General features: G+C 36.0%; 6 protein-coding genes across 8 annotated transcripts; 3 read left to right on the top strand and 3 right to left on the bottom strand.

The window, feature by feature from the left end:
• Positions 1-940: 940 nt before the first annotated feature.
• On the top strand, positions 941-5,887 carry LOC110812305 (Dihydrolipoamide succinyltransferase). Its single transcript, XM_088207213.1, has 15 exons — positions 941-1,082; positions 1,339-1,415; positions 1,579-1,656; positions 2,517-2,577; positions 2,680-2,707; positions 2,944-3,011; positions 3,094-3,168; positions 3,288-3,343; positions 3,492-3,536; positions 3,631-3,924; positions 4,032-4,126; positions 4,398-4,488; positions 4,586-4,696; positions 5,121-5,315; positions 5,417-5,887. Exons 2-15 carry the CDS (start codon positions 1,359-1,361, stop codon positions 5,606-5,608), a joined length of 1,446 nt encoding a protein of 481 aa, XP_088063339.1. The 5' UTR covers positions 941-1,082; positions 1,339-1,358; the 3' UTR covers positions 5,609-5,887.
• An 85-nt stretch (positions 5,888-5,972) lies between these two features.
• On the bottom strand, positions 5,973-9,101 carry LOC110808051 (Glycine cleavage T-protein family). Its single transcript, XM_088207214.1, has 4 exons — positions 8,961-9,101; positions 7,561-8,137; positions 6,941-7,059; positions 5,973-6,637 (listed from the first exon to the last, which is right to left on the bottom strand). The coding sequence occupies exons 2-4, from the start codon at positions 8,119-8,121 to the stop codon at positions 6,091-6,093; spliced, it is 1,227 nt and encodes a 408-aa protein (XP_088063340.1). The 5' UTR covers positions 8,122-8,137; positions 8,961-9,101; the 3' UTR covers positions 5,973-6,090.
• A 947-nt stretch (positions 9,102-10,048) lies between these two features.
• LOC110812263 (cell division cycle 20.2, cofactor of APC complex-like) lies at positions 10,049-12,997 on the top strand. Its single transcript, XM_022038991.2, has 4 exons — positions 10,049-10,412; positions 10,618-10,914; positions 11,001-11,270; positions 11,870-12,997. Exons 1-4 carry the CDS (start codon positions 10,314-10,316, stop codon positions 12,599-12,601), a joined length of 1,398 nt encoding a protein of 465 aa, XP_021894683.2. The 5' UTR covers positions 10,049-10,313; the 3' UTR covers positions 12,602-12,997.
• A 184-nt stretch (positions 12,998-13,181) lies between these two features.
• Positions 13,182-16,947, bottom strand: LOC110812295 (ribosome biogenesis regulatory protein (RRS1) family protein). Its single transcript, XM_022039035.2, has 8 exons — positions 16,581-16,947; positions 15,910-16,060; positions 15,283-15,334; positions 14,952-15,080; positions 14,534-14,651; positions 13,813-13,996; positions 13,605-13,718; positions 13,182-13,490 (listed from the first exon to the last, which is right to left on the bottom strand). The coding sequence occupies exons 1-8, from the start codon at positions 16,682-16,684 to the stop codon at positions 13,332-13,334; spliced, it is 1,011 nt and encodes a 336-aa protein (XP_021894727.1). The 5' UTR covers positions 16,685-16,947; the 3' UTR covers positions 13,182-13,331.
• A 463-nt stretch (positions 16,948-17,410) lies between these two features.
• Positions 17,411-20,660, top strand: LOC110812280 (orotidine 5'-phosphate decarboxylase). Of its 3 annotated transcripts, none has more exons than XM_088208589.1 (7): positions 17,411-17,673; positions 18,495-18,727; positions 18,803-18,922; positions 19,026-19,184; positions 19,683-19,855; positions 20,141-20,246; positions 20,395-20,660. In XM_088208589.1, the coding sequence occupies exons 2-7, from the start codon at positions 18,518-18,520 to the stop codon at positions 20,422-20,424; spliced, it is 798 nt and encodes a 265-aa protein (XP_088064715.1). In that variant the 5' UTR covers positions 17,411-17,673; positions 18,495-18,517; the 3' UTR covers positions 20,425-20,660. The 3 variants fall into 3 exon arrangements, with proteins under 3 accessions (XP_088064715.1, XP_088064718.1, XP_088064717.1); XM_088208592.1 differs by having other exon boundaries at positions 17,412-17,673; positions 18,803-18,908; XM_088208591.1 differs by lacking the exon at positions 17,411-17,673 and adding an exon at positions 17,681-17,970.
• A 122-nt stretch (positions 20,661-20,782) lies between these two features.
• Positions 20,783-24,934, bottom strand: LOC110812285 (U3 small nucleolar RNA-associated-like protein). The gene is made up of 6 exons (XM_088208588.1): positions 24,453-24,934; positions 23,338-23,985; positions 22,707-23,156; positions 22,296-22,468; positions 21,853-22,036; positions 20,783-21,039 (listed from the first exon to the last, which is right to left on the bottom strand). Exons 1-6 carry the CDS (start codon positions 24,840-24,842, stop codon positions 20,932-20,934), a joined length of 1,953 nt encoding a protein of 650 aa, XP_088064714.1. The 5' UTR covers positions 24,843-24,934; the 3' UTR covers positions 20,783-20,931.
• Positions 24,935-25,297: the final 363 nt, after the last annotated feature.

The following is a 25,297-nucleotide window of genomic DNA, read 5'->3' as shown; positions in this document are numbered from 1 at the left end:
TAATCTTACCAATAAAAATCTTTTTAAAAATGTGACTAATTCTTCGTTTACAAAGACTAATAAATGTTTTTATTATTTTAAATAAAATTTATATTTTTTAAAAAAATTATTTTATAAAATTTAACGAAAAAAATTATGTAAATAATTATAAAAATTTACACATATTAATAAAGATGAAGATGTAAAAATTACAAAAAAATACCGGTTCGAGAAAATCCTAATCAGAGTTTTTAAATTACTATATTTACACGTATGTTTTTATTTGATAACTCTAACTTGATACAGTATCGTACACACACACGCAAAATTTCTCACGAGGCTCCATCGCCTGCATCGTCTCAATTCGAGTTTTGAGAATTTTCACATTTCGACATAATTATCAAAAGTAATGAAAATTTAATTTATTTATTAATAAAAATAAAATTAATATTATAAATTGAATTTAAATAACATCCAAATATAAAAATTAAAAGAAAAAAAAAGATGGCTTACCTTAAAATTGAATAGTTGAATTAGAATTCCGAAAGCTTCAAGATCTCAATTGGACGACTGTGATCATTCCTGTGTGTTGACTTTTCTGACGGGGGTAGAATTTATAGGAGCTACCAAATTAAACGATAAATTTAATTAGACAGTGTAATTAGAACAACTAAATTAATTAAACAATTTAATTAGTATATAATGATAAAATTAACTGGATAACTTCAATCAATACATAATTTAATTATGTATAAAATTTGTGTTTAGAAAAAGGACATGGAAAATTTGTATATATATATGTACTTCTTTTATAATAATTAATTAATTAATTATCTAAAATTATTAAAATTAATTATTTATTATCATATTTATGATTAAAGAAATAATTAATACAAATATGTATATATTTTATTCGATTAATATAATTAAAAATCGTATTTTTCTTGAATAATGAAAATCACCATTATTGGATCCTATTCCAAGCTGACAACTTTCCTCATTTTCTCTCGGACCCTCTCTCAAATTAATAAACCCAGAGCCTCTTTTGACTGACCCTTTCTCGGCAACCCTAGACGTAACCTTTGTTCATCGTCGGTAATCAGGTGTCTCTCTCGATCTACTGGTGTTTATATAAAATTTCTATATGCATGGAGTGTATGTTTATACATATATGTGTGTGTGTGTACATGGGTATGGATATCAATAACCCTGTATGAGTTTATGCTTCTCAGATCTGTATTGGGTAGCTAATCGGAAAATTATAGGTGTTATATCGAATATATGATCTTCTGTATTATTAGGGAAATGGAAAATCTTAACAATTCTCTTTTTGTTAATTTGGTGATTTTTTTTTTCCAGCTCTTGTCGTTAACGGAGAAATGATGTGGTCGACTATAAGGCGAAAAGCTGCTCATGGCGGCTCCTCTGCTTCTCTGGTTAGTTTGATACTCATCCTATTTAGTTATTCGGATGCTGATTTCTTTATTATATCTAATTGTCTTTACGTGTCTGTTTGTGTCTGAAGGAAATTGGGTTGGAATTAAATAATCTTCTGTGTTTTAACTGGATTGTGTTCTTCCTTTCTGTTGAGGGGAATAGATTATTGGGAAATCTTTGAGGAATACTCGATCAACTGGGGAGTTAGCTCCACGATGGTATGGCACTGCAGCTAAAGAGGTGATGAGTTTGATAACCTTTATATTGAAATTTCTGAATTCTGAATTGTGCCAATTTCAATGCCTGTTTATGGTTTGAAGTTTATGATAGAAGTATATATTTATTGTATACTGGGAACCAAGTAAAAACTTTATCTTGAGGTTGCGTCTGGAGAAGTGATGAGATGTTTTTAGCTTTTAGAACCGTTTAGTATGTGGCGGATTGTCTTGGATTGCTTTGCCTTTACTCCTTTTGTTTGTTTCTGAGTTTATTGGGAATCAACATGTTTGCACCTGCGCTATTAGGGTTGGGTGATATATCAATCTGTTGCACAACATTGCTTTCTCATGTTTTTTTTGAAAGAACATTGCTTTCTCATGTTGGAGAAGGAATCGTGAAATTCTATGGGGGTGGCATTCTTTTGGAGTATTTTTAAAAACTTTTTGGGTCTTCCTCCTGGCAATTTCAGAACAGGTCCGGAAATTGTATTGATGAAATCATTGTTTGTGATGGAGTCCAAGATTTATGGTAGATATTTACTTATAATTCTTCCCTGATCTGTTTCGGATAATGCCATAATGGCATTAAACTGCAAGGTTGCAACACTTTTTTGATGCGTTATGACGTGGCCATTTAACGGCTATCCTTTCGCCTTTCTCTTAGAATTGTCTTGAATTGTTAGTTTTACAGGATCAAGTTGTAACGGACTTTGGGATTCCAAGCCGAAATTTCTGTGATTAATGATGTTGTTCTTGTCTGTATTAACGCCACAGTTCTCCTTTCCCGCCACTTCTTTATGTGATTAAGCTTAAAGCTTTATCTGTCTGCTAGTTTAGTACCTTGGAAGCTTTTTAAATTTTGCTTTCTGAACATCTCTACAGACATTACTTTCAAGACAGGGATCGCAAATAGCAAGGATTGCTGGTCATCATTGTTATCTAGGTAATCATTTAAAAAATCCCACAAGCCTTTGGCATTGAACTTTTCATATGCTTTCAGTCTCTATTCTGTTATTCATCTGCTTTATATTTCTTCTGGTTCTAGGTTCTCAACTTAGCTCAAAGGCTGCAAGGTACACTTGAATCTTCTTTTTAGTGTTTTGTTAATAATAAATTTCCTTTTATTTCTTTATCTTTTTCAAATCTCTTTTCTTTTTAACTAGTCTTCATACCGAAAGAATTCTGTACGTGTTACCTGGTTTTTTGTTGCTTGAATCTTCTGCCTTCAAATGAAAAAAAAGAGCTTTCTTCTTTTTCATTAGTATTTCTTTAGAATATCATTTTAATACCAGTTTTTCTGAACATGCAGAGAAATCTCATTTCTTCAGACACATTCTCCTCTCTATGTTGGAAGTAGGATGTTTTCTTCTGATAGTGGTATGGCCCCTCTATATTTATTTCCTATAACGTTTGATATTGTATTTCTGAATGACCATCAAACTTTTGTTCTCTTATGAAGGTGACTCGGTTGATGCCCTTGTTCCTTTCATGGGTGAATCTATCACTGATGGCACATTAGCAAAGTTCTTAAAGCGTAAGTGGTTAAGAAACTGCCTTTTGTTGTTTTTACATTTCCATACAAGTATCTGCATTCATATATTCATGCACTCTCCTAATTTTTTTTCTTTCCAATTTGGTTTTAAATGCAAACAGAACCAGGTGATCATGTAGAAGCAGATGAGCCTATTGCACAAATAGAAACTGATAAGGTAATTCTTAATTCAAAACTTTTATCCATTGAACTTAAAACTCTTCACTTTGCTTTCAGTTTGTGCCAATTATTACTTATAAGTAGATGACAATTGATGTCAATAGTCACTTTGCTTTCAATTTATGCTAATTATTTCTTAAACATAGGTGACAATTGATGTCAACAGTCCTCAAGCCGGCATAATTGAAAAGGTTAGAGTATCATACAAAATAAAGTTGGATAAACTTAGATCTCCTTGGAAATTATACGGTTCTGACTAGTGTTTCTTTGGATAATTGTTTTCAGTTTGTGGCCAAAGAAGGTGATACTGTGGAGCCAGGCACCAAGATAGCTGTCATTTCAAAATCTGAAGGCGCAACTCATGTTGCTCCATCAGAGAAAATACCTAGCAAAAGTACCTCCGAGCCGGACAGTGGAAAGAAAGAAAAGTCAGACACCCAAAAGTCTGAAGTGGAACCTAGCCCCCAGCCTAAAGTAGAAACTTCACCTTCAAAGGAAAAGCCCAAGGCTCCTACTCCAGCGCCTTCCAAACACTCAGCAAAGGAACCACAACTTCCTCCAAAGGAAAGGGAAAGAAGAGTATGTGTCATGATTAAGAGGGTTCTTTTGGTGTCATGACTTGTTTTTAAACCCTATTAAAAAAATCCTTCCTTTGCTGCTTCAATAGTTGACTTATTTGACTGCAGGTTCCTATGACAAGACTTAGGAAACGTGTTGCAACACGTCTAAAGGACTCCCAGAACACTTTTGCTATGCTGACCACCTTCAATGAAGTAGATATGTAAATTTTCTCTACCTTTTCATTTTTTTAATGGTTAATGAGTTAGAATGTGACCTCACTTTGCTTGTGTTCATCTTTATGAACTTTTTATCCTTGATTTCACTATTTAAGAACTAATAGACTTCATATAACCCACAATTACGTCCGTATTTTTTTGCATTGTTGGATTTTATGGTTATTGATTTTCTGCTTCATTTGAACATTTTCCTGTGAGTTTTTACGTTAATGATATCTCTGGCTCATTGTCTCTTTGATTTTGTTTGTATTGCAGGACTAATCTGATGAAGCTTCGTTCCGATTACAAAGATGCTTTTGTTGAGAAGCATGGAGTCAAGTTAGGACTTATGTCAGGATTTATCAAGGTATACAGCTTTCTCATTAATTCATTAGCTTAAATATATGTTTGAAGTGTGTTTCATTTGCAATGTTCACTTTTAAAATATGTCTCATTTCTCTCAGGCTGCTGTCAGTGGGCTCCAGAATCAGCCTGTCATCAATGCTGTTATTGATGGGGATGACATCATTTATAGAGACTATATTGACGTCAGTATTGCTGTTGGTACCCCTAAGGTATGACATGAATTTGGAGATTGCTAGAATTTGTTGATATATATGACGTCCATTTTGTTTAAATTCCATTTGAAAATTTGGATGGGTGGATATTAGTATATATTTGTTTATATAAATATATAATATCCCTCTGGTCATGGGACGGGTCCTTCCATGTCCTCATTGAGTGCTGGTCATGCAGGATATTCACATGATCAATTGGTCATAGTATCAGCTTAATAAGCATCTTAAAAATTCTAGGTTTCGTGTTTGGATGGATCCAGTATGGTTGAATGATTGGTCATATCATTTCTTAAGAAACTAGGGAAGGGACCCTCATGGCTGACTGTATAATTCTGGGGATTTATTTTTGTGATTTTTTTCTCTTTTTTTAGAATCCGTCTTCTTTGCAATATTAATTTCTGTTCCCAATTTCTTTTTCAAGGGTCTTGTTGTTCCAGTCATCCGCAATGCAGATAAAATGAACTTTGCTGACATTGAGAAGGAGATCAACACACTTGCAAAGAAGGCAAATGATGGCTCAATATCAATTGACGAGATGGCTGGAGGTACGTTCACCATATCTAATGGTGGTGTCTATGGAAGTCTTATAAGTACACCAATCATCAATCCCCCCCAGGTATGACACCTTGGATTCTTGATGTTTTTTACATGTTATGCTTTGTATGTCATTCTACCCCCTGCTAATTCCATCTGTTTCTCTGATTTGATCTTTAATAGTCAGCCATCTTGGGAATGCACTCGATAGTGAACCGTCCCATGGTTGTCGGTGGACAAGTTGTTCCAAGGCCCATGATGTACATTGCTCTAACTTATGATCATCGTCTAATTGATGGTAGAGAAGCAGTCTTCTTCTTGCGCCGGATTAAAGATGTTGTGGAGGATCCTCGCAGGCTACTTCTTGATATCTGAGAAAACTTTTGTTCCTTCTGCTTGGCATATCAGAAAATGTTCTGTGTTTTTTAAAAAAGAGAAATAAATACTCCATGAGATTTTAAGGGTTGGTTTGCTCACCCTAAACAAGTTTTCAGAAGCGGCTAATTATTACTGAATTTGCAGTTACTGAGATTTTTATTGTGTAATCAGTGACTCTCTTGGGCCAGCCATTATGTTTGACCCGAGACAAAGAAACTTTTCTTTTACTGTCATTATAAACTGCAATTAAAAAGGTACAGTTCTTGTTTCTTTCAATATTAATGTTGAATTCTTCTTTTTAGTACTTCTGCGTTGTTTGGTAACAATCAATCATAACAATAAGCAAAAGAAAAGTCACATATTATTCTGTAAAGGGAGATGAAATTAGCATTTACTGAACCCGGCAAGTTTAATACAAGCCTCAAAGGAGGAAATCCATTAGAAAAAGAAATAATTCATGAAGATGAAGCACCAAGAAATTAAGATGGCTTGTAGTATTTTGTGGGTACAAATGGCATTTTTGTGACAGTTCCATCATAGGCCTTTCCTCGGACAACAATCTTGACTTTGGTGCCTGCCTTGTGCAGCCCAGATTTCACGTACCCCATAGCTATGTTCTTCTTCAGGCAGGGACTGAATCCTCCACTGGTGATTTCTCCAATGTTTTCTCCTTTCTCATCTTGAATCTCACTGTGGGATCTTGGAGGCGGCCCTGTGGAGATGAATCCTACACGCCTGATTTTTGGACCTTCTTCAAGTTGTTTGAGGATTACTTCAGCGCCCAAAAAGCCACCTTCTGCCCTCCTTCTCTTCCCTATGGCCCATGTAAGTCCGGCCTCAACAGGTGTTATGTGCTGTTCCATGTCATTTCCGTATAAGCATAGCCCGGCTTCTAGTCGAAGACTGTCTCTCGCACCAAGCCCCGTCAACCTTACCTTCCCTTCCGATTTCTCCAAGATTGCTTTGGCAAGTTCCACAGCATTCTCTGATGGGGCTGAGATCTCAAATCCATCCTCACCAGTGTACCTAAAAATTAAACAGTGAAGAGATACGATTTTATCAATTAATCTTCTCAAGTATAGTCTTCACTAAGAGAGTATGAACAGTGACAGAACATGCAAGAGTTTCCATATAACCCATGTTGCTATATGTATATGACACCCTAAATAAGCACAAGAAGAAACTAAACCTTTAAGTTTAATCACTATTCTCAGCTTCTTTTTCAGCCACAAAACCAGTTACTATGGATAAATGTTATTGATCAGGCCTCCCATTGTGAGGAAACTGTTATTTCTTGATTAGTAAACACGGAAACCAAAAGAAACATACCCAGTTCTAGTGATGAAGCAGTGTGCACCATTGACATCTAACATTCGGAATTCTCCGAAGTATATCTTGCTCAAGTCATCTTTTGTCAGATGTTGAAGAACTGGGGCTGCAAGAGGACCCTGAAATCAAGGAATTAATATAATTCTCCAGCATATTTATAGACCTTCACAATACAAGAAACGCACACTTCTGGATATGCTACCTTCAGCTATGGGATTCCAACAAGGAGTTATTCAATTTACTAAATTAGTTCCAAGCAGCTGACGAAAAAGTTACAAGGCTCCAAACAATTACGCTGCATCTGGTTCAAATATGTTCTAGTCCCGTTAATTTCTAGGTCATAATAACTTAATATGTAAAGTTTACTCATACTTTACATATCATGATGCATAATTGACTAATTGAGCTATTTTCGCTGATATCTTAATATCTTTGACTTCCTAATGATGAATTTGTCCTCTCACTTGTTAAGGGAGAATAAAAAAAAAATAGAACTTAAATTGAATATGAAATTATTTTGGACTTAGAATTTAAAATACTATTTTTCTTCAAATATTTATTTCATATGTATCATACTAAGAGGACAAGTGAAGAAAAGTGTAGATCAAGTTGATGTAAACCTGAAGGGCAAGAAGAGATCTCTCATCATGGATGTGCCATGAGACATCTCCACCTTTAGCCTTGAAAGCCTTCATGTGCTCCTCAATATGAGCCAGATCTTTATCTCTACATCCAGCATTCACAACCAGATAGATGTGATCATCTTTCACTTTTGTGATAACAGAATCATCAATTGCTCCTCCCTTCTCATTTGTAAACACAGTTAAGGTCCCAGTTCCGTGAGCAAGCCCAGCAACATCAGCAATGACAAGCTTTTCGAGGAACGGAACACAGTCCTTCCCCTTAAGGCTCAGCCCACACATGTGGGAGACATCAAAGAGGCTACCATTCTCCCTACAATTCACAGTAGAATCCATGATTGAATCTTTATACTGAATGGGCATGCTCCATCCAGCAAACGGCACCATTTTCCCACCATTGGCAACATGGAAATCATAAAGAACAGTCTTTTTGAGGTCAGCCTCTGAGGCAAAGTACCGGCGAGCAACAGCCTTCTTTTCAGCCTGAGCAAGACGGCGAGTTACTAACTGACCAAGTTGCCACAAACCACCACCTCTCATTTTCTCAGGTTAAGATCTAATCCAAGGAAGTAAAAAGAAAAACCCTCTCTTTAGATGAATTGAATGAATATGTGACTTTCAAGAATATAATCACAGTCCACATAGGAGCAACTCATTTGCCTAAAACCTAAATGATGCTATTTCACTCTAAAGAAATCATCATATACTGAAATATCCCAAATGCATTACATAGCGTTTCAGCATCCCATAAAGTGGATGAATATGATGCCTTCAAGAATATAATCACAACCCATAGGAACAGCAACTCAGTTGCCCAAAAATCCAGATTTAAGAGATGTTATTTCACTCTCGAAAAAAACATCATATACTGAAATATCAGAGAACCATTCAATATTGCAGCATTTCAACATTCCATAAATTGAACAAAATGACAACTTCCTTAAAAATCCAGAATTCAAAAGTTCCAAATTCAGTTTAAAGAAATCATCATACACTGAAATATCTCAGGAAAATTCCATACCATTTCACCAAAAAGAATCAACAACATCAATGACAATTAAATCATCAACATTTCTTTTGCACAAAATCCAATTTTTCAGATCCATTTATCAAGCAAATCGCTTCGCAGTAACTCCCAATCAAATAAAACTGAAACTGGGTCGTACCCTAGGGGGTAAACAGATCATATATCAGCAAACCGAAATGCTGCCAAAATCCAATTGGATCCCAATCACAGAGATCTCTCCAGGACATGAAAATGAAACAGAGAAATTCCCTTACATAAATACCAAAAACCCATATAAGAATTACGCAATAACACAGAAGAAAATAGGATGACAGGGGAGTAAAAAAATGTTTTTTCTTTTTTCTCTCCTTACCTTTCTGCTGCTCAAGAACAAGCAAATCTGAGAACCCAAAAGAGCATACCGCAGTGGATATACAATATAACTATAAAAATAATAAATCAAATATGGACTATATATATGGTTATATAGTTATATGCGTATATATATGTATATTAATCCAAAAATATATAAGAAAAAAAATAAAATAAGAGATGGGTTGGTGGTATTTGGTGGGTGGAGGAGGGTTTCTGGTGCAAATCGATAAAAAACATCCAACAAAAAAATTGAAAAACCACATCGTGAGTGAGTGGTAGCACTTTGAGCACACTCTATCTTTGTCTTTCAGTGATTACGCTCATGTGCTTCTCAGCACAGGACGTTTCCTACACCCGATACATCTTGCGGCTGTTGTTACATCGTGGGATCGAACCTTGTCCGGCGAGATGGAATGTACCAAAGAAGATCATATAGGGTGCAGGGTTTTAGGTTATGAGTGAGTGCAGGAGATTGGAATCACCTGCTAATTTACCTAAAATTGTATATGGAGAAGAAATGATAAATAAATAGAATAATATCACGAAAATTTAATTTGAAATTTTAAAAATATATAATTAAAATAATATTAAATAAAATATAGGGAGAATTATATTTGAGAAAAATAATTTTAATTTTCCGATTAAAGAAATTAAAATGATTATACAATATTTAAATGTGTTAAAAAAATAAAAAATTAGTTTGACTAATAATAAAAAAAGTTTAATTTATTATTATTTTTATAAATTTTATTAATTAGTTAAAATTATTTTTAAAAATGTAAAAATATGGTATAATTATTTTAATTTTTATAGAAAATAAATATATATATATATAAGTATTTGAAATAAGAATAAAATAAAATAAAATAAATTGTGATAAAATAATTATATTTTCTTATATTTAAATAATAAATATTTTCCGTTTTTAAGTAGATTTTGAACTGAATCAGCTTTTTTTTGTCTTTTTGGGGGAAAGGTAGTGGCATTTCCGTCAATTTTACAGCGGAACCCTAAATTCAAAAATATGACCGTTGCAGCTTTTCGAGATGAGATCTCTGTGCACCTTATATAAACCATTTCAGATCAACTCTTGAGCATCGTCAAAGAATTCTGATTGAATAATCTCTCTGCTCTATATATCTTCTTCTCGTGCTCTGCAAATTATATTTCTGATATATGCACATTACATGCTTATTGTCTTCTGCAAAATCTTTATTTCCTATTTTCATTAGTTTAATCTAACCATTTCTTGCAGGTGTAATTAGTTTTTTTTTTTTTTTTTTTTTTTTATCTCTTTCAATTCTCTATTGTTCTTGTTTTCTTGGTCTTTTTTTTTTCTTTTTCTAACGCCATGGATGTAGGATCAGTCAAAGTTTCTTCTGATTTGAAGGTGCAGTCTAGATGCCCACTTCAAGATCAGTTTCTTGTTAGAAGGAATTCTAAGGAAAATGTATGCTCAACTCCCTTCCTTCCATCGAATTTATGTGAATCTTGCAGTTTTATTTTATTTTCCTTCGTCAATTAGGGTTTTAGGGTTTTGATTTTTTGTAGATCAATCTCTTTTGGTAATTTAGGGTTTTGACATTGTAGCATTAGATTCGATATCACCGATTTGTTGTATTTCAAGATCTTGAATCTGTTTTCGATTTTTGCAGTTGGATAGATTCATACCGAATAGATCAGCCATGGACATGGACTACGCGCGATTCATGCTGACAGCAGGAGGGAGGAAAGGGAAGGAGAATCCGGCCGGAGGAGGAGAAGCGGCGGTGAGCTCCCCATCGAGTGATGCCTACCAGAAGCAACTGGCGGAGGCCTTCAACATGAACCGAACTCGAATCCTGGCTTTCAAGAACAAACCACCAGCATCTTCCGAATTGATCCCCAATGAACATATATCTTCTTCTTTTCAACCTGCCAAACCAACAAAACCTCGTAGATACATTCCCCAGGTGCTTTCATCGTTCTTTTGCATAAAAGTTACTTTTCTTTCTAATAATGAATGGCAAATTGATTTACATAAACATCCATTATACAGACATCGGAGAGGACATTAGATGCCCCTGACATCGTGGATGATTTCTACCTGAATCTACTGGATTGGGGCAGTGCTAATGTTCTTGCTATAGCCTTGGGGAGCACGGTGTATCTGTGGGATGCTTCCACCGGCTCCACATCGGAACTGGTCACCGTTGACGACGAAGATGGGCCTGTGACAAGCCTCAGCTGGGCTCCGGACGGTCGACATATCGCCGTCGGCTTGAACAATTCCCGTGTCCAGCTGTGGGATTCCGCGTCCAATCGACAGGTATATTGTTCTCCCTCCCCAAAATAATATTGAAACTGAAACAACCATGGGTAGATACGGTTGAATAGTAATATACATAGAGAAGAAGAGTAGCTTCGTTGGGATGGATTAAGAATGGTGTCCAAATCGAATAGAATCCAGTCCCTATGATTCAAATCCAAATTGTGAATTGTACGAGGTGAGTAGTGTTAAGAACGAACGTCTTGTTGAGGTGATGATTCTGTTTATTGCGTGGAAAAGAATAGTCATATACATGGAAAAGAAGAATAGCTTCGTTGGGAAGGATTAAAATGGTAATTAAATGGAATAGAATCCAATCCCTATTATTCAAATCCAAATTGTGAATTGTACAAGGTGAGTAAGAGTAAGAGTAGTGTTAAGAACGAACGTCTTGTTGAGGTGATGATTCTGTTTATTGCGGGGAAAAGAATAGTCATATCCATGGAAAAGAAGAATAGCTTCGTTGGGAAGGATTAAAATGGTAACTAAATGGAATAGAATCCAATCTCTATTATTCAAATCCAAATTGTGAATTGTACAAGGTGAGTAAGAGTGTTATGAATGAACGTGTTCTGATATGATGATTCTGTTTAATGCAGTTGAGAACTTTGAGAGGCGGGCACAACCATGGAAGCCGAGTGGGGTCATTGGCATGGAACAATCATATCCTGACAACCGGAGGGATGGATGGTCAAATCATAAACAATGATGTTAGAGTAAGGTCCCATATTGTGGAAACTTACAGAGGACACAGACAAGAGGTTTGTGGGCTGAAATGGTCAGGGTCAGGCCAACAACTAGCAAGCGGAGGCAATGACAATCTTCTTCACATTTGGGACAGATCAATGGCGTCCTCCAATTCTGCAACCCAGTGGCTACACAGACTAGAAGAGCATACATCTGCAGTGAAGGCTCTGGCATGGTGCCCTTTCCAAGGGAACCTTCTAGCATCCGGAGGTGGCGGAGGAGACAGGTGCATTAAGTTTTGGAACACCCATACCGGAGCTTGCTTGAACACGGTGGATACAGGGTCCCAGGTATGTGCATTGCTGTGGAACAAGAACGAGAGAGAATTGCTTAGCTCACATGGGTTCACTCACAACCAGCTTACTCTGTGGAAATATCCATCAATGGTGAAAATTGCGGAGTTAACTGGTCATACATCGAGGGTGCTGTACATGGCGCAGAGTCCAGATGGGTGCACGGTGGCGTCGGCAGCAGGGGACGAAACTCTGAGGTTCTGGAATGTTTTTGGGGTGCCGGAAACGGCGGCTAAAGCTGCACCGAAGCAGAACCCGGAGCCATTTTCGCATTTGAATCGGATCCGCTGAATAGAGGGAAGGAAGAAGAAGGCTGCTGTGAATTGAATGTAAAAAATTTGTGCTGAAAGAGATTGAAGAAGATATTCTATATGATTTTGAATAATGAATGTAAAAAAATAATGGTTAATGGATAGAAAGAAGGCTGAAAGTAGGCCTTTTGCCGTGGATGTAGTCACATACACCCATGTGACGAACCACGTAAATCTCTGAGTCTCTCTATTCTTTGTCTCTTAAAGAACTCTCATTTACTTTCTATATAGTATATATATATATATTGATCAAGAACTATATGTTGAATTATATATATTGTATTGGTAAAAAAATGAATTCAAATTGATAATTGTTGGCAAAACTTCTAAAAAATGTACTTGTTTTGATTGTATAAACTACTTTCATTTTATTTCTCCAGTTTTTGATTTTGGTTTTTGGCAACATCTTCTTATATACTTAATTGTCTCAAAAATAGTGTTGGGATGGAAAGGATCCTGATAAAACATTAGATTTGGGATGATATGATTACAGAGACCTGTAATTGTTGACTCAGGATTCAGATAAGAGATAGACACATGTACATTGATGATGCATGAACTCAGAAGAAAAATCATTTATAAATGTCTAAACCAGAATCAGTGTGATAAAAAAATGGGAACTAGAAACTGGGGGAAGATACACAAATCATCTATGAAAAACTACTAATCAAAACTCCACCCACTTAACAAAAATAGACTTCTAACTAGTTTTACTTTTTTTCCTTTCCTCCCTTTGTCGAAACTTTCTTTCCGGGCTTCTTACGGATATTCTTCTTCGGTTTCAATTTATTCGAGGCTGATGAAGATTTTGCTCCCTCTTTATTTCTTCTGTTCTTCTTCTCTTTCTTCACGTTGTACATATTAATGGCCTGTTTCAAAAACATTATGATGTGGGTTTGAGTCCGTTTCTACTTGGATTTTTTAAACTCGGGAGCATTTCGTCAACCACCAGAAAGAAAATCCTAAATCTAATGCATGCTTACCTTATCAACATTAAGTATTTCATGGGAGTTTTTGGAAATTAGCTTGCTCAGAACTTTATCTGTCTGCTCCTTTTCTCGGGAGCCTATTCCTGATCCTTCCACAACAGGTAGAAACTGCATGAAGATAAAAAAGGACAAGAGGAGTCAAGTACAAGCAATGACAGGATTTCAGCATTATACAGTTGATCTTTGGTGTTCATGTACAAACCTTGCGGTGCTTTCCTTGCTTTTTAAGAAGCTTTTCTCCTGGCAACTTCTTGTCAAATTTTCCACCACTAGCAGTTGCAGTAGCAGCTAACCCTGCTACATTCCGCAGTTCATCCTTTGTAATTTTCTTGGATGGGGCCTCTGTACCAGTTATGGGCAATGCTGTGGCAGCTAGTTGAACATGGCTGCAGACAATAGTTCACTCAGATTGTGTTATGCACTATGAAATATAAAAGGAGCAATACTAAATGAAATATTTCAAACAGAAACCTAAGGAGAAATGTAGTTGATCTACCCAAACATCAACCAACAGGGCATGCTACATGAGCAACCAATAAGGCCTGCTTTATGAGCATGGAACTTCCATAAAGCTCATTATTAGAAAAAAAAAAAAAACATCATAGCTCTTCACAGACCACCAGTTATTTAAATTTAACGAATAATCACAGGGCAAGTCACTAATATCCAAAAGCATCTATAGGCATAGTCTAAATCACACGATTTTCAGACTTTTGAAGCAAAGCCATATCTAAAATTAATAGTGGTGAAAAAGGAATCTACAAGACTGAAAATGAAAAAGTTGAGATTTGTTTATTGAAATCGATAAGTTATGCTGAATTGATTCAGACTGCTGAGTGAAACCTGTGCATGAAGCAAAAGAAAATTAAAACTTATATTTCATGAGAACAAATAACCCTTTATAGGAAAATGGGCAACAAAACCTTGGCAAAGCACCAACTTTTGCTGCTGCTTTCAAGTTCTGCAACCGATTCTGCTGTTGCTTTCCAACCCGCTTTTTCTTTTCTGCCTGTCTCATAGCAAAAGGATCTACTCCTGGCTCTGTAAAAAATGGAAAATATGACCCATAAGGCAAGCTCCTTGGAAAGGTATACATGCTTCAATCTATCACCTTTTTTTTCTGGAGGAAAACATAGTATCTTCACAAGTAACCAAATAGGCAAGACACGTATACAAGGCCTCATATAAAATCAGCGTTTAGTTTATAACATATTGCTACTATTTCTTTCAAATTATTTTTTTTTGAAATAGCTATTCTTTCACATCACAAAATACATTTGAAGGCAATATAGGTAATAAAAGGATATAGATAAGGCTAAAAGAGCTTCTGCAGTCACTAACCATCAGTTTCCTTGGCATCAATAATAGGTACATCTTTATCATCATTAACGCGATCATAACCATGGCGGCGTTTCCATTGGGCGGTTTGCTCATCCCAGACCACCTTATCCTTCTTATGCTTCTTTATACCTGTACAATATTTCGAGATGATTGACAAAGCACATGGGTTAAACCACATATAAAAATTTAATATCAGTTAGACTGACAGTCTATATATGAAAAATCCCAGCACCAGTAAATTTACAATAAATTTCCTCAAAAAAAATGAAAAGAAGAGAAAAAGAATCAAATAGGCAAGTTGTTCACAGACTGAATAATATGATTGACTTACCTCTTTTTTTGGCGAATTCTTCCCATTTAGTAGGAGGTTTAGGCTTTGGCAGCTGGAAAACAAAATCAAACATTTGAGTTTTCATAATAAAATTAAGAAAATCCATGCCATTCTTTTAGCTTATAGGATCTCCTATCCTGGTTTCCATGGAATCTCACCAATTAATTGTTTTCTTGTATGTGTGACATGTTACATTTCAAATATATGTTTCATGGTAAAATGCTAGAGAGCTACTGTAAGGCACTTCCCAAACCCTAGCCTCTTGGCCATTCACAAAAGGAGACTCTGAACTAAAGTTCAAAAATTTGACAGACAGCTCCATTTGAAGCCGCCATTTAAATAATCATGTACAACTCTACTATATTTTACAAAAAGAGCACGAGAGCACCAGATGTTTGAAACACCAGAAACCCAGAGTGCCAACAGTGTTCCTCATTAAATTTGGCTTATTGTCTGGTGTTCATTGAGAAATAATTAAGTACTTCCAGCAACAGCTGTTGAGAAGTAAAATGTTTACAGAATGGACAAACATACCTAATACCCAACCGCTATCTCCCAGGAGAAAAAAAGAAGAAAAGAGAGGAAGATGAGAGATATAAGTAATTATGGCTAAAAAGATGTACATACAGGCTTCTCTCTAGGCACTTTCGTTGTTGGTGGAGGCAACTTAGCAAGCGGACCATCTATGTCTTCAGTTGCAGGCAAGTTAAAAAGACCATCTGCAATTGCTTGTACTAGCTTAGTTCCTTCCTTTAAGCATTCCTTTACAAGCTCCTCCCTAAATCAGAATGAAGTTCATAAAAATAACCGATACTAAAGCAAATTCTCCATGGAACAAAATTATGATCTTGTGCCAAAAACATAGAACTTTAATAATTACATACTACTATTTGAAAAGGAAATTCAAACGCAGAGAGTGGAATGGGTGAAATTTGCATGTAGCCACATTCAAATCTTTACATTATATTCCCCTCTAAAAACAAAAAACCCCAATTTGGTTCTAGGGTGATTAGCTACAAAAAGCAGACAGAAACTCTGTCTTAGCATGTTCAGCAACAGGCATGAAGATAACATTATCGAAATTTTTAGCAAATCTTCTTCTAATGGTCTAAGAGACAAGTTTTAGCTTCCAAGTAACTTAACCGAAATAACAAAATTTGCAGAACAAAACCAGTAGAGCCTTAAGCCTTTCTATATGCTAGTAATATCCTACCAAAGCAACATCACCGAGTTCCAAGAAAAATTAACTAAATACTCCACAAAGATACATACAGATGGAGAAAAGCATATAAACAAACCTGGAAGAAGGTAGAGAAGGGAAGTGGTGATAAGGGTCGAAAGCCATGAGATTGCCGAGGTCTATCTGGTAAGACTTTTCAGTCTCCATCTCCTCTTTCCCCATGTTTTAGCTCTCTTATTTATCTCTCAGCTCTTCTTTCCTTAGCGACCTAATAAGAGAGTGAAAGAAGGAGTAAGCAATTATGAGTCAAAGTCGCTGGCCCGACGGTGCTGTGGGCTAGAAGAAATGGCAACGGGAGGAACCCTAGCCGCTGGGAGGCGCGCGACTGGTAAGAAAAGAAGAGGAGGGTGATGGAGAAGATGGCTTGTCTTCTGCGCGTGGTAGTGACGGACTTGCCGCTGGCGTTAGGGTTCCAGGGTCTTTTGCTTGCTATTTTACCTTTATTTATTTATTTTTTTTAAAAAATAAAGTTAATAATTTACTTTAATAAAAATATTAATTTTTATATTTTTACAAAAAAAAACTTATAAAAAATTATTTTTGACGTAAAATTAATTTTTCTTTTTATATTTTTTTAATTGAAATGGTTACAAATTACCCATTGGAGGCCCATTAGATGCTCATTGGAGGCCCAATAGAGGCCTGTTGAAGGCCCATTACATGCCCGTTGAAGGCCCATTAACCAGGCCCATTAAAGGCCCGCCATAGGCCCATCACAGGCCCATTCTATTATCATTACAGGCCCACTAAAAGGCCCATTGAAGGCTTATTAAAGGCCTCAAATACAATATATGACCTACAACGTCTGCGTAATTTGAGCCGTTTTATGAGGCCCAATAAACTTATGTGCCTGCGTTAGATTAAGCAAGGAATTAAGCCATGAGCAATGAAGAAACCAGCAAAAGCGACGTCGTCGTGCTTTGGAGGAATCCCCACGTCTTTGATTTTCTCGTAGTGATGGCAGCCAGAATTTTTCTCTTGGTCGGGGGATTCAAAATCCAGTCTTTAGCAGCCATTCAAAATATTGGTGGCTTCAATATCAGCTTTGGGATTCTCTTTAATTTTTAATTTTCTTTTTCTTCTTTTATCCTCTTCAGATGGGTTTTTTTTTTTCAGATAATTCTCTTACTTAATCCCGATTCCTGATAAGGGTGAGTCCGTAGTTTTCATATTTTTAATGGATATTGTATGAACTTCTCAATTTCATCTCGTTAAAAAAATATATATAGAGAGAGAGGGAAGAAATGAAACTGTGCGATTGCTGAATTGTCTGTTTGGAGGGTGATTTCGTGATTTGATGGGTTTTTTTTAGCGTGTTACGTTGGAAAATATCTCATGATCATTAGCTGGGTATATGTGTAGGACTGGCTGCGATTCTCCGCTTTAGTTTTCTGTTTGGTTGATCAGAAAGTAGAAGTTATGTGTTTGCTCGATTGCCTCTTTGAAGGGTGATTTCATAATTAGATATGTTTTAACGTGTTATGCTGGTTAATATGTCATGATCTTGGACTGGCTACCTATGTGGGACTGGCTGCAATTCTCTGGTTTGGATTTCTGTTTGATTTCCTGCAAAATGAAAGTTCTGGGTTTTGCCGAATTGCCTCTTTGAAGGGCGACTTTATGTGTTTAGTGTGCTATGGTAGATTTATCTCATGATCATGAACTTGGTATCTTTGTAGGACTAGCTGCAATACCATGATCTGATTTCATGTTTGGTTGCTCAGAAAATTATTGATTTCTTTTCTTTTCTTTTCTTTTTTGTGTTTTTTATCCTTCTACATTTTCTCATAGAACAAGTGTTTTTTTGCTTTTGGGAATTCCAGAAGATTTCTTGTCTTTCCATCATTAAGTTCTATCAAGCATATATTACCATCTGGTTAGAAATGCTGATGCCATAACTTTTTGTTATTTTTTCCTTGAATTATGATAAATTTTGTCTACACTCACAGTTTGCTTGTCTTACATTTTGAAGGATAGTAGTCTCATGGTCCAACAATGTTAATGGCGCATCTGCCATTTGCTATCAGCAAGTACCAAACATATCTAGGCAACAATTCCTTGCTTATCAATCCTCTGACATGCTCTGTGATTTATCGTAACCAGTTACAGAATCCTTGTCAAAATCTAGTGTATAATTCTTCTTTCGTGTGGAAGAGTCGTAGTAGTCAGTTTGGGTCACACCAAGTGGCTTCAAGGAAATGGCTGGTAAGCAAGGTTCAAATTTTGGAGGCAGAATGTTCCTACTTCATTGCATTAAGTATTTATTTAATGAATTTACAGTGCCATTCACGCAATTCTGTTTCGCCGGATGATGAGTTTCGATCCTCAAGAAATATAGCAATCAGTTTGTTTAGGCGATACAGGAATGTCATTGACCGTGGAGGAGGTGACAATCTAAAAGTATATATATATATATTCAGGGGTTTGCTTCATCTGTTGTGTTTGTGGAGGCATGCTTTCTTCTTTTTCCACATAACAAGTTTCGAGTAATTTATATGATCAGGAGTTCATTAGTGCTGGTGTTAATGCGTATGCTCTCGGTTGCACGGATGAAGGATTGAGGAAAGAACTTAAGGCTATGAAAGAGTCTGGTGTTGAAATTGAAGCTATGCAAAGTTATGGTGGAAGCACCAGCCTGGAATCCAAGATTTTATCAGAAGAGGTAGCTCACATAACACATCTCTACATTTTATGATCTGTCTGAGCAAGGAATCATTCTGGACACGGCGTTATATAATTTGATTTCTATATCAAGAATCATATAAATGTTTATGCTACAACTCAAAATTTCAAGCAAAACCTCGATTTCAGGAAGTGTTATTCTCTGGATTCGTATGCATGCTTTCACTTCTTGGCTTTTCAATGTAAGGTTGAAAAGCTATCCAATTCTGACGAATGATAAAATTGTTTTACTGTTATGACATTTGGTTGAGAAGATCTACTTGTTTGCATGATTAACTCATAGAAATGCATGATTAGGGCATAGATTAACATAATCTGGTAACCTTCAATATTCCAGGTTATGAAAGAGCTATTACAATTTCAGAATGCCTAATCTACCACTTTGATGAATAATGAACTGATATGAGCTTCTGGTTATCTAGTTGCGATTTCTGAAGAATGGTCTAAGTATAAGTATTCTTTTCATTTCACACTGTAGGTTGAGGAGTGTATTCTATGGTTAAGCATTATATTCATCACCATCTTGTGTACACCAAAACCAACAGTCATTAGATGGTCATCCACGTCTCCAGTTTCGGATGAAATCCTACTTCGGTGGAAAGGCTTTTGTGCTCTCATCGCAAATGCATACTATATTAAGGGGATGGCATGGTGAGGTTCTTTCAGTATATTTAACTTCTGTTTGTAATAAAAACAGTTTGCTTCCCACCATCTGAATATCTATCGCAGACAATTCTATAGCGGACTCAGAAATATCAAAGCGATAGTTTTTCCAAAATTATAGTCTTGACCTGCATCATATTTTCTTGTGTCTGTTCTTTTTCATGTGTTAAAACTGATAAACAAGTTTTGAATGGAAGCAAAGACCTTTGATTACCGCTAGATGGTTGATGTAGACTGAGTATTTATCTTTCTTTCTTCTTATGTTTACTAAAGGCTTCCAGTGAAGACTCTTCAGCTAGAACAAATGGCAGTAATGGGAAGGGCTGAAGAGCCATCTGTTGTTGCTAGCCGAATGCGATTGGTTTTTGGCACTCTTGAGGTTTGATTGTTTTAATTTAGACTTGAACACTATTTAAGTATATATATTCCATATATGCTTTTATATACCAGACTACATAAATAAAAATAATGAGTTCATTTATCAAACGAAGCTTTAAGTTTTTATTGTGGAATAATTCTTGTTGCAGGTTGTGAGTCCACAATGGCCAAGAGTCTAGTTCCGAACTCCAAATAGCAAGAGAAACATGTTTTCCCAGATCTTGTATCAAACATCCGGATTAATTGCAAGATGTATATTATCATAGTTTAACACAAAATCATTGTCGATTTTTTATAACTGGCAAGTGGTCTATAACATATGGTACTTTTAGAGGAACGGAGTTGGGTTCTCTATTTATTTCTTCCAACTGGCTGTTTCGATGCCACTATATCAATTTGTACAAGAATTTTTACATATACGTCCACTAGTTTCTTCTACAAAGCATCTAGGTAAGATTTTGTTGGCATGATTGCAAGATAGGACACTCTTATTTGAATTTCTAGAGGCAGGGGAAGAAATATAACAAAATCTCAGAGTGGGCGGACATTTCTCACATCTATTCGTATTGGCTCTTCAAAAAATTTCTTGGTCAGGTCGAAAGGAAGAGGTATTACATAAAGTCATATGCTATCCCTATTCTGTTGCATCAGAATAGGGCTTGCTAAAAATAATGTCAAAATTGAAATTACAGTGGGGACCATACCAAATCAGAAGAAGCAATAAATGTTGATGAATCTTTAAGTATCTTCCTTGCGCGCCAATGGACAGCAGCTGCTGTTTCCGATGTTCCCAACTGCAAAAACAGGGAAAACCAGATGAGAGTTCTGTTATATTTTGATTAAAATCAATCCACTTTTTCATCCAACAGATGTTAACCTGAAAATAATTTAGCTAAATTGCCTGTTTGGAAGAATACAAAATTCAAGTGCAACTTAGGAAGTTTTTCTAGGAGAAACAAAAAAAATTGATACAATTTTTCAAAAACTTTATTAGTGAAAACAGGGTTCTAAATCCATGCAAGCAAGACTTACACAATCATTAAAGCAAAGAAACTATCCCCTTGTCTGACCTTGAATTCTCAAGTTAGTCACAACCAACACAGAAGAAACTACAAAATTGTGTCATGAGAGAAGCCAAGTCCCCGTAAAATAAAAGTACAATGTACCTTAAATCTTAATATCAAACTACTTTCACCTTTTTTTAAACTCATTGGGGCGAGATTTCAAATCCTTACTTGCAAAGATAAGAAATGACAATTCCATCAACAAATTCAAGTTGGGGATGGAAAGAGGGCAAACATAAAAATCATGTCATACTTCAATATACTGAGACTAGTAACAAATTTAAATGCCAGAATAAAGTATGATCAAATTAGGAATTAACCAAACAAGATGTATAAAAATTCTTATGATACTAATTGAGTAAGAAACAGTAGCGAGATTTTCTCATAATTTTCTAGGAAATCTTACTCTTAACTCTTAATGTTTAGTTGGGTTTGGCAACAACGTATATCAAGAACTTACAGTGATGCACCAACAAGAAAGTAAGAGATGGATAGGAAGGTTCGACCCTGCTGATGCATGCAAGTAGACCAGCAAAAGCTTACCTTAGCTTCCATAGCATAGTAATCTCGCCACAAGCTCACGTTTTGGTCATAACTTGCAAGTGCAGATTCATATAACTTCCGGGCATTCATCAGACAATCTTTATCACCAAGAGATGCAAGGCTTCTTTCCATTTCAAGGCAGTTTCTATATAACATAAGACCTGGATGGGGTAGGGCAAGAAATCTGCAAACCAAAGAACACATGAGATCAGAAACTTATAGAAGCGAAAAAAGACGACGAATTATAATTTTTGGACTTACAAATACAATGACCGTCTAGGTAATTTTACCATTACAAATTACAGCCTCTAATATATGCATACAGAAAAGGTAATGCCAGTTAACTATGATCTTTCTTTTGAAATAAGCCAGTTAACTATGATCTTAAGAAAAGTCTTGGCAACAGTGCTTAATAGTTCATGATACATCACGTAGAAACATACCGCTTATACATCTCCCTTGCATGCTGAATTCCATCCTTCTGAAGAACAAAATTTGTGATTGCAGAGGAGAGAGAAAATCCACTTTCACTGTCAAGATTTTTAACTATCGAAACAAAAGAAATCTCCACCAGCTTGTCAAAATATTTTCTCTTATTCATGAAAAGTTTAAGGACCTGCAACACAGAATAACAGAGATTAAACTGAAGTCATTGAGCAGGACAATTATTGAACAAGGGCTTTGATAACAGGACCACTTTGTTAATTTAACTGTATTAAGCAACGGATTGGCAGATCATGAGAGGACCAAAGCCCCGAATGCACATGATACAAAAAAATGGTCACCCATTACCATTCACATCTGGAACCTTGAAATGGCAAGAAAACAAAAACTCAGGGAATTTGACAACATACCATCAGCCATAAGTTCTCAGCCTCTGAAATTGGCACCTTTATTAAGACATCCTTTAGGAGTTTAAATATAGAATGTATATCAGCCTCACTTGAGGATGGAAAATTCCTCGAAAGACATCTAACTTCTATTGAGGCCCTTAAAAGCCATAGCTCTATCGAATCTGAAAATTTTCCACAGCAAAGCTTCTCAGCTAGTTGCTTGGCATCATGCAATCTTCCAAGTTGCAGATGAAAAGAAATATATTTGCAAGCAAGATCCTCAGTCATGCACCCTATTGTTTCCGCCCTTTGATAAACTCCCTGCAGATGTGTAATGTAATCTGCAGTATAACTAGCTAACTCCAAAACTCCAGTTTCACCACTTCTAGGAGAAATAACATCCATCAGAAACTTTATGTACAGATCAAACATCATGCCCGAAGGCACATTTTCCAGAGCCTCCTCATAAACCTACACATTCCAGAACATTTATGCTTATGTTAAGAAGCCGTATACTAAAACTTGTCAACACTATGTACATGCATGATTTTCACCTATAGTCTACATACTATCAAGCAGCCACTAATGATTGCAAACTTGCATGTGGCCATTAGATTGCCATATGGAAAATATCTCATTCAAGTATTTGTACCTGAATAGCGCTTTGCACTTGAGAACCAATGACATCCCCATCAATCTTTTGATTGTTTATAGAGTCACCCACTCCAAGTCTAGCAAGCCAGTCCCAATATTCTGGATCTTTCGAGAAGTCTCTCTTTATGTCACTTAGCATCTCCTTACGCAGTTCTTCTGAATGTGCCAAATCAGTTGCTTCCAATATCTCTAGAAACCGCTTCCTCAAGCTAAAACTGCAAGGGAGAGCTTCTACCGCTCCACAATAGACTGTTTGAAGAATATTTGAGCCCTGCTCTCGGAACAAGTCAGGTTGTTTCTCGGCCTCTTCATTTTCAACATTTGATTTATCATCACTTTGTATTTTTCTATCATAAGACATAAATTCATCTTTATTTTCTTCTTTCCATTCTTTTTGATCATCACGAACCAGACTTCCTTTTTCCTCTCCAAGAGCCACCTTACGAGCCTTAAGCTTATTTAGATATGTGAGTTCCATTCGAAGATACTCCACCCACAGATCTTCTGAAGTTGGGCATACTCTCAAACCATTTTGCATTAGAGCACGAGCAGCTGCAACGTTTAAGTTGTGGTCAAATTCCCAAGCTGCAGCATAAATCCATACTCCAGGGACCTTCGGATGAAACCTTATTACTTGAGCCAGGGCCTACAAATATTTAAACAAATATAGAGCTTGTAATCACTCCCAAAATAATTTAAAAAGGAAATACAAATCAATCAACAGAGCTCAACTCAGTAAAACCCAGACAATACTTGTACTTAACAATATGCCTTTAGTTACCAAAGATATCATCTTGAAGAAAAAATATAAATCCACATTCCAAGAAGTTATATTTTCTTTTCCAAATAACTCTATAAATAACCACCCTTTTTTCATCCTAGCATACCAAAAAGTCATTGTTATATGCCTTGTAGAGCTTTTCTATAGCCCAACGTTTCACAAGTAAGCTACTGTTAATTGAAAAACGGCAGGCTAATGCACAATATCGTCAAACTAAGCTGATTTTCACATAAGCAAGAGAAATAATTCCACCGTACAAATTTTTCCTTTCGATTTTCCCATTTTGTTAGCAATACTTCAAAAAAAAAAACTAATGAGAAAGAAAAACCAACCTTCTTCATTCTTCCGTTCCTTCTTTGCCTACAAAACTCGAGATACCTAAACCACAAATCAATATCTCCCTTATACTTCATAACCGCAAGCCTATATATCTCCACAATCCTCGCCACTCCCGCAAAATCAGACACTGATTTCCTCTTCCTCTTCGCACCGCGCGTCAATGATTTTTTTCTGAGTCGACGGAGTGAGTCGAGCTGAGTCTCGTACTCGATATACGCCAGAAAGTCCTCCTTGAGCGGACTCGGTCGCTTGAGCCTGTACTCGAACTTGCGGCGCTGCTTCACAATCTCGACGATCTCGGCGTGCGTAAAAATTCCGCGGCGCTCAAGGTCCTCCAGCTCATGGACCATGCGCTCCAGCCGGTACTGGACTACGTCCGCCATCGCTAGTGGCTGTCGCTGAGCGAACTTGGTGGTAGGGTTTAAGGGCAAGAGAGACGAGGGAGCTACCGTTCGTGATTTCAGAACATGCAGTTTGCGTTTCTATCTAGATTTCTTAGTTGGCTAATTGGGTCGGGTTTTGGGCCTCGAGCAAGGCCCATTAATTTATAGTTTATTATTTAAATTATAAAATCTTATTTTAAACTGTTTTTAAAAATCATAAAAATTTTAATAAAATTAATAAAAAAATTATTTTCTAATATTTATATTATATTTTTTTTAACTTAAAATTAGTTTCTAATTGTTATTTTTCAATTTTATTAAGATTAATATTAAAAGATATAAATATCTGAAAAATATTACATTTTTCTTTAATTAAAGATAAATAATTATGATATGTTTAAATATTAAAAAAGATAAGTAAATAATAATTTTGACTAATTAATTAAATTAATAAA

This window comes from Carica papaya, chromosome 7 (assembly GCF_054855325.1).
Source record: "Carica papaya isolate Zhongbai chromosome 7, ASM5485532v1, whole genome shotgun sequence".
In the NCBI taxonomy this organism is placed as follows: domain Eukaryota; kingdom Viridiplantae; phylum Streptophyta; class Magnoliopsida; order Brassicales; family Caricaceae; genus Carica; species Carica papaya.
The sequence above is the reverse complement of the archived record's forward strand: the minus strand, read 5'-3'. Positions and strand labels throughout refer to the sequence as shown.